Source organism: Trachinotus anak, unplaced genomic scaffold (genome assembly GCF_046630095.1).
Source record: "Trachinotus anak isolate AG129_WGS33_773 ecotype Australia unplaced genomic scaffold, CSIRO_AGI_Tana_v1 ptg000028l, whole genome shotgun sequence".
NCBI classification, from domain to species: Eukaryota; Metazoa; Chordata; class Actinopteri; order Carangiformes; family Carangidae; genus Trachinotus; species Trachinotus anak.
The window spans coordinates 15,851,703-15,860,392 of NW_027273879.1; the positions used below are offsets into that span (position 1 = coordinate 15,851,703).

The 8,690-nt window shown below is 38.1% G+C and overlaps 1 protein-coding gene across 2 annotated transcripts in view; it reads left to right on the forward strand.

The window, feature by feature from the left end:
* phf24 (PHD finger protein 24) overlaps nucleotides 1–6,700 on the forward strand; it is a 29,518-nt gene extending 22,818 nt beyond the window's left edge. The window contains exons 7-9 of one of the 2 annotated variants that reach the window (XM_071466584.1): nucleotides 2,367–2,399; nucleotides 3,725–3,802; nucleotides 5,161–6,700. In XM_071466584.1, the coding sequence (XP_071322685.1) occupies nucleotides 2,367–2,399; nucleotides 3,725–3,802; nucleotides 5,161–5,257 (208 nt within the window). In that variant the 3' untranslated portion in view covers nucleotides 5,258–6,700. The remainder of the gene's footprint in view (nucleotides 1–2,366; nucleotides 2,400–3,724; nucleotides 3,803–5,160) is intronic. The other variant, XM_071466585.1, reaches the window with a different exon arrangement.
* The last annotated feature ends 1,990 nt before the right edge of the window (nucleotides 6,701–8,690 follow it).

An 8,690-nucleotide genomic window follows, 5' to 3' on the forward strand; every position in this document is an offset into this window, starting at 1 on the left:
CATTCTTTCCATTTTCATTTAATATCTGTATTTTAAAACATCAACAACACATCCAGACTATGTGAATTATTCATTACAGACAGTTTACAGTTTAATAATTCATGCATTTGTTTCATTATTGTTGGAAATCTCACTAAAGCATTATGTGTGGCTAAACTTTGTTTCATCAAAACAGCATGTTAATGCATCTGATTCAATGATATTGTCACATACATAAATGACTGTCGTAGAGATTGCATCCATGAGAAGGAATATTAAAGTTAATGCAGGCATGCTTGTGGCACTGCACCATTTTCTGATTACATAATTCACATACCATCATGTTTTTATTCCAACATGGTGAAAAGGAAGATACTGTTCATAAATAACATAAGAAATAAATGAAAATGAATACTCAAAAACAGCCTAAATACTACTTTGAGCAGAGATTGTACAGTGTATGACATGAACTTACAAAGTAAAACAAGAGTTTAACAACTCTGTCCTCCTTTAATGTTTGTACTAGTGTAAGCATTTATTATTTAACAAGTCCTCTGGCCAGTGCACCAAATCAAAAACCACAGCCTCGACCCTACAGGGATCTGCTTTGACTAAAGGTTCACGAATGTTGTGCAGCACAAACAAACCCACTACAGTTTGGAGCCTTTGGGAGATCTGTTTGCCATCCCCACAGTGACTTTTTGTTTACTTCTTTATATTACATTGATACTGAAAATGACTAGCCAGTGTACCCTGGAACACTGGGACTGGGACATAACAATGTTGTTTCTCTGTCAAGCTAAAGAGGAGCTTTCAGGTGAACCTGATAACTGAAGAATCAGAGCCATTGTTCCTGATTGGCACTTTGGCCTGTGCAGAATGCAACGAATGATTATACGAGTGCAACACTGGTAAAGAAATAGCAAAGAGAAATAACGTGAACAATAAAAGGATTCTCAAATAAAATGCTTCTGCTTTTCTCAAGTCAAATATATTTAAATCATATCCATGAGAATCATGGTAAAAGAAATACAATTTTAAAAGCAAATCTAGCTAGCTGCTCCCTTCATATTAAAGGCACTAACATAATGCACTGCATTCAATAATGTATTCTGTCCTGCCACTCATGTTATTAGCAGGCTTTTAAGCTGGCTGTCAGTTTAATGTTTAGTGTTCTTGCTATTAATAAATTGCCACGTTTTAGATCAATGAAGCTTTTTTTCTCCTTAGAAGTCCCTTGGACTGTGATTTCTTTCTGAGACTCAATACAGAGCTGTTCATGCTTTGTTCAGTTGATACCAAGTAAAGTTCTACTCCTGAAATGGCTACAGGGTATGGACACAGTAATATGAACGTGTGTTTACAGTACAGGGCAATCCAATACAACACCCCTGCAACTAATTCTAACAGAACGTAGTTTATACCTCATGGTTAATGTAATTTATGGCAGAAAATGCTGTGATAACACTCAATACTGCACAATACATGGGACATTTTAGATCAGTTTCAGGGAGAGTAACAGCTAGACTTCATGAGCGTAACAATGACAGAAAAAAAAACTCTGACTGACTCTGATGAGATTACATTTGTTTTTACTCACTGTGTGACATTGTGTGCATGTCAATGTTGGGAAGATCCTTTACTCGTAGTAATACGTGATAATACCACAATGAAGAGGCACTCTATCACAAATAAAAATCCTGCATAAAGTAAAAATATAACCAAAACTAGAATGGCAATCATAGACCTCAACACCATTAATATGTCTGATTTTTTTAACATATAGATTCATATATTATTTCCTGAGACATTAATGAAAATGTTGCAAAATGCCCTGTGCCAAGGAAAAAAATTCCTGGATCCGCCCCTTTAACTGGATCCATACCAAAATGAAATGGGTTCTTCCTCAGCCCATGTCCTGTCCCTCCATCAAGTTTGGTGCTAATTGGTTTGGTACTTTTTGTGTAATCCTGCTGACAAACAAACAAACTCTGTGGTGGAGGTAAAAATGCACTTAGGTATCAAAATCAAAAGATGGCTTTCTCATTATCCAGAGAGTTAGTATATTTTGCTTGCTATTGTTATTGATTATTATTAACAAATGGTAAATATTTAGTTGTGTAGATAAAACCAGAACACTACAAGTAAGTAGGGACTACAAATACATATAGGGGAGTGAAAAGTACAAGCCGTCCCTCTGAAATGTAATGAAGAATAGCATGTAAGGCTTGTACAAGAATAAATGTACTTTTCAGCACGGGGGTGTGTGTACTGTATGTCTTTGCATGTGCTTGTTACTGCTTATAACCTAGTGTGCTGTCAAATCAATCTCCTGTGCTGTGCCATTCCATCCCTCTCACCTATTCAACATGCGGCATTCCCCACAGACTCATGGGACTCTGCTCTCCTATGAATTGTGGGTGAGTGTGACTCAGCACTGCATGGCTTGTCTTCTTTTCCTCACTTAAACACCCTCAAACACTCTGCAATCCTCAAGTATTCTCAGACAACCCCTCAGTTTATATTTCATTTGTAATTTTACACTTGCTCTACCAAAAAAAAAAAAAAAAAAAAGAGAGAGAGAAGCCTCTTAACTCCAATCTGGAACATATAGCAATCAAAGACAGATGCATCCTTGAATGAAGTTTAATGAGTCGAATGTGAGTGCTTCATATCATTAGATCTTGTTATACTGTGGCATGGATGCTGGCTTGTAATTACAGGGATCAAAAGAAAGCCTTTTGTTCACTTCCTTTTAAAAGCCTCATTTATCAGTGTAAAAGTTTGTGAATGCGCACATCAGATCCTCATATAACCCTAAAATGCAACCTCACTCATTCTCATTAAAAAGCAAATAAATATCAAATGAGTCTGAAATGTGTGTTGCCTTTGATCGCTGGATTAGAGACCTTCACATTTGCTACACAGTGAAAGTGAAAAGGAGTTTTTCAAGGAGCCATCAATCAGAGGGTTAATCAGAGGAGCTCCTGTTTGACTCTGAAATATGAGAAACCCATGACTCATAGATGTGGAAGACAGCCATTTAGGTCTGAAATGTAAAGTGCCTTACATTCTTATGAAACCTATTTGATTTGGCATTGAAAAGAAAACCCACCCTAAGACAGAGCTTACATTAGGTGTGAAAATTTGTCCATCTACTAGTTTTTTATTAGCTTAGTTCAAACTGAACTAACTCTGTCTGCTGAGGAAGACCGTGAGATTTGGCTCTGGCTGCTGGGAAAAGGTAATAAATTGAACTCGATCAGAGATTTTCTTGTCAGAATTTACATTTACAATTCTGAGCAGTATAAGCTGGAAAAGAGAGCATCAAGAATATTGCTAAAGAAGTCTTAAAAGACTTCTCAGTGTCTGTTAAACTAGACAAATATTCAATGAGAACTTTAAGTTTCACAGACTCTAACTCTTCAGTGGCATGTCCTGAATATATTTTAAATATAACTGGGCTTACAGGATGTCCTGGACACTTTTCTGGGCAGAAGCGCTTAGAAAGTGAATCCTCACTTACATTTCAATTTTATATGGTGCATTATATGTTTTATTTAAATATATGGCTTACAGATGTGAACAGAAAATGTCCTTATGTAATCATTTACTGTACATAGCTTCTTTTTCCCTACAGATTTCCCCTTTTTTCAGTTCAAGGAAATATCCTGTCCCTCACTGATTGATGTTCCAGCTAACACATACTTTTCTGTCTGTTTGTATTCTTTTTCCTTTGTTGTAGTATAAGTCAAGTTGGCCCCATATGTGAGAGCAGTCCAGGCAGCTCTGACAGCGAAAGGAGCAAGACTGGTGAAAGCAGGTTTGTCCTCTTCCAGTATATGTATTTAGTGAGTGTAGGAGAGGCAGGGTGGGCAAAAATGACTGTGTAAGAACTCTGCAGTAAATTTAAATTCGGTGAAGCTCTGTTCTCTCAGAATCTTACTTCTAACAAGCATTACAGGCCTCCCTTAAAGACAGACTCCCTTAAGTGGGGAAATTTACATAACCTTGCTCCCCCTGCTCACCACAGAGACTTTCCTACCAGACCAGCCCACACATGGCTGTTGTGACCCCACAGTGGTCCCCTCTGTGCAAAGACTGCAAAGTATTTCGTTGGCAGCAGCTGAGGGACTAATTTTAAGAGAAACAATAGAGGAGTGCAGCATGGGGACAGCAATCTGACCTTATTTGTTTCAGGCTTTGTTGCGCCTCCAAATGAAGATGAATCCCCTTTGGTATATCTTGACTTTTGAGAGTTTTCCTCATGCCACATTACAAGATTTTTAAATAATTGTAGGTAATGCACAAGTACTTCAGGCAGCAACTACAGTGAAACAGAATTAAAAGGAAAGCAGCACATGTGTTGAACAGTAATTAACAGAGCATGCTCAGACAGAGGTCTGACAAACACGCTTTTTATGATTGAATTCTCAAAACATCATTAGGCAAATCACAGCAGATTTTGATATTACCAAATTGTTTTTTTCTGCATGATTACTGTATGGTATTGTTAGATGATGTAGGCTGCATGGGATCTTGCCTGCACATGTACATATTTAGTGTGGTTATCATGAGTGAGGCATAAAAACCCATAAATCTAGAACAGAATAAAATTTTTGTGTGTGGTCTGGAAATGGCCCATACTACTCTGTGGTTTAGTCAACGTCAATAAATTCCATGGTTTCTACTGAAGATGTACATTTAAAGAAAAATGGGTCACAGATATTTACTTGAATAAAAAACTGTACTTTTTAGCAAATATTACTCAACCACAAGTAAATACTACATATGTTGGTAACTATTTTTAACTGTGGATTAATACACTTTTGGTTCATTACAGTGAGTATTTATGGCAGTAAGATGAACTACAGTGCCCATGTTCTATGAAGTCAATGAGGGTTCAGTGGAGCAGAGGAGTGACATATCAGGCTTTGGCTGCACAGACACTTCTTGTTATTATGATCACTTCATTGTTGGCTTTGGTCTTTTCAAAGAATTTGCTGACAATAAGAAAACTAGAGAAACTATAAACTATAGTGAAATAAACAAAAGTCCTCTATTTCATGTTTCATGACCCCAACCTCCATACATCTAATTATATAATAGATTTAAAAGAAATGTGTGCAAACAGTGATTTCTGACTAATAAATGAAAAAAAAACCCAACTCTCTTTAACAGATCAGTGAGCTGGGCAGACTTTTTAAGGGAGAGTGCCATCTATGTTTTGGCTGCACGCCCCAATAGTTCTGCCATGCACATCCATCTGCCTCTATAGTCCAGGATCCTCAGCTGCACCCAAGCAGAGAGAGGAACAGGGAGATAGAGGGTGTACCCTATAGTCAACAGATGAGCCGAGGAAGACAGACGTGATGACGCGATGACACGAGGGAGGCAACTGAGTAAACTGGGATGAAGCACTGAGAGACAGCAGATCAAGCCATCGACAGAATCTCTCCTCCTCTGCGTCACCTCAATCCACAACACTGACAACACACATGCCGAATGACACGGCGACGACGCAAGTGACAGCAGCTGTCACAGGTCCCAACTCCAAAACCTGACGGCTTCCAACAAATGTGAGAGATTGGACGAGGAAGACAACCACCAACTCATGACGAGTCAGTCAGTCAGTGAAATTTCTGAACCCTTGAGTGAAGAGATCATTCACACAGTTAGACAAGCTCCTAGTGTGCTCACACTCCTCTGTAAATGACAGATACTACACTCTATGGCCATCCAGCTTCAAACCCCCCCCCCCCCCCCCCCCCCCCCCCTCCTCATACAGGTACATTAATTTGACAGGCTGTTACTCTTTCAAGTATTCATTCCTCTGGGCCTCATCATGTCCTAATAATAACTCCATGCTACTGTAATGGGATTGTGTTATTCACCATTAAAATTGTTAATCGCTCTGCACAGAGGCCCATGCGAAGTCATTACTGGTACTGCTTGACAAATGGATACACCTCAGGAGTAGATTAACCCTGCAGTCGCCATTATCAGAACATATACCAAACATAAGTGATAGCTATACGCATACATATTATATCAGAACTGCTATAAATACCAGTATAAATTATTATTATGCATTTAAAAAATCTGTATTTATTCCTGTATCCTCTGATGTATCTGTTTTTCCCATTCTCATCCAAGAATCTATATGTTTTCCTGAAATACTACATGTGAAAAAGAATGTGAAGTGAACGCTAATGAAAGCTAAGCCAGTAAGTGACTTGTATATACTGCCATATAGTACATTTTGTTCCTGTTGTGCTCTCAGAGCTGCACTATGACAAGGTGGAGACGTCTGCCTTCCTGTTCCAGTGTCGTTATTAGCACTGTGGGAATGAGATGTAGTTGGACCACTGTGTGACATAATCATGTAATGAAATACTGCAAGACGGTGGGAGAGCCGTTGTAAACATTTGTCCTTTGTTAATATGCAGATGCACTGATTAAAACTTGTTATGGAAAATGTGGTGGGAATTCTACAGTGTTACAGGTTATACAACAATTTAAATGCACATGAAACTGCCCTTAGAATCACTGGAAACATACTGTAACAAATAGAACTTAATGTAGTGTTTATGCCATGAATTGAGGTCCTTGCCAGGTCCTTTTAGTGAATAAAGTATGGTTATGAAGTGAATGTTGATAATCTGAGGGATTTGTCACAGTGCTGAAATAAACGCATGGCATTTACTCTTCCTCTTGAGAATCTTGGGTTTGTGTCTTTTTGTCCTTTTTTTTAGATATGAATACCAACAAAAAATAAACACACTCAAACATTTAGCTACCATTGGGATGGAACCATATCCATTCATGTCCAGAAAACAATATGGTAAAATTTATACAAACATCTTTTCCATAATATGTGTATGTCAGGGTACAGCAAGCCTATGTAAAATGACATAAAATAATCTAATTTTTATTCAATTCAATGATGACAATTTGTATGGAATCATTAATTTGGACAAAATGAAATCAATAATATTGAACATATTTGAATTTAATTTCATTTCAAAGCCTTCTCAAAACCAAAAACAGTAGCAAAGTAGCAAAGTGTAAGGACCAGATTAAACCATGGGTGTATCTGCTCCAACATTTAACTAACACTTGCATGTTGGGCTAACTAGCTTAGTCGTTACTCCTAATCTTCAAATTATTTTTTCTCGTGAAAAGGAAACAGTCTACAAGTACTTCAGCATCCAAAGCTTTCAAGGTTTACAGTATGTTCGAACAAATAACATTTTAATTACATGTTTATGGGCTAATTAGCTGAGGAGCATGCCAACTTTTTGCCTGTGACACAACTTTAGCTTCAGTCTTTTAGCTAAGCTTGTAGCATTCATGTCCAATTTAAGACTCCGTTACTATTTTTTTGTTTTGAAAAATTAAAAGTAACCTATCTATCTATCTATCTATCTATCTATCTATCTATCTATCTATCTATCTATCTATCTATCTATCATTTTAACCAACTTGTGGAATTTGAGCATTAGCTCTAGTTTATGCTAGCTAGCTGATAATAAATCTGTCATATTTGTCATGATAAACAGTACATGTGTCATGCAAACATGTGGTGTAGCGAGAGCAGCATTACATTTAAAATTCAACCATTTGTCAGCTCCCTGTATTCTGAGTGGCGGGAGCAGAAAACATGGCATGACATACATACATACATACATATACATTCCACAGAGTGCAAAGGGCTTTACCTGAAAACCTCACCCATGCCATCTCAAACATATGAATGTCAAGAGGATCGCAGCACAGGGACAGTAAGAAGTGGCAATCATGGAGTAGATAGGAGCCGAGAGTCTGCTCCAGCTTACATCAAGAGGACAGAACCATGGCTCTCAAAGTATCACGGCCACTGGACCTTTCACCTGCCTACCATTAAAATGAAAAAGACTGTCTCCCAGATCACCAAGAGATCACCTTTTCAATAAGGGGTTTGCTAGGGAGAGGGTTGGATGGAAACTGTGGTATGAACTATCCTTTGCCCCGAAGGCTTGCAAGCAAGGTACAAAAAGCATAATTGGTGAAAATAGAGAAGGAAAACAGAGTTGTAGTAGTCAGAGAGTGTAGCTATGAACCGTCCGCTGCCCAGAAGCTTCCTTTTTTAGTCTGTCGGTAAAAGAAAGAATAGGGAGGGGTGCAGCAGCAGCATCCTCCCCAATGTTAAACTGAAGGTCACAGTAAGAATGGGAGAGAGACACATACCATAGAAAAAGAGCAAAAGACAGAGAGAGACTAAACAGGAAACAGAGTTATAAGAACACAAAGAATGAGACAGTGTGTGTGGGAGAGAAATCATTTAGATGAGGCTATTATGTAACTGTTTCATAAGAGATTCAATGAGGATGGTCGTGACCAGGCTAATTGCCACATTAAATGCTGAGTCAAATGTGAAACTTGAGCTCTGATTTAGTCCAAGGTTATCCCACCCAAATAGGCCCACAAATTACCAGGCTAATGAGAAAGATTGTTTTAAGCCCTGCGATTCAGCCTTCATGCTATCTGGAACATTCAGCTTATGAACAAGTTCTCTTTTCCAGTCAGAGGCCTAGTACACTTTACAGGGCTGAAACACAACTTTGTAAAGAAATCAGACTTGTCAGTGTGATTATGAACAACATCTCATGTTGCAAATTTTATTCAATCTATTTCTTTATATTGCTAACATCTGTAGAAAAATTGACAAA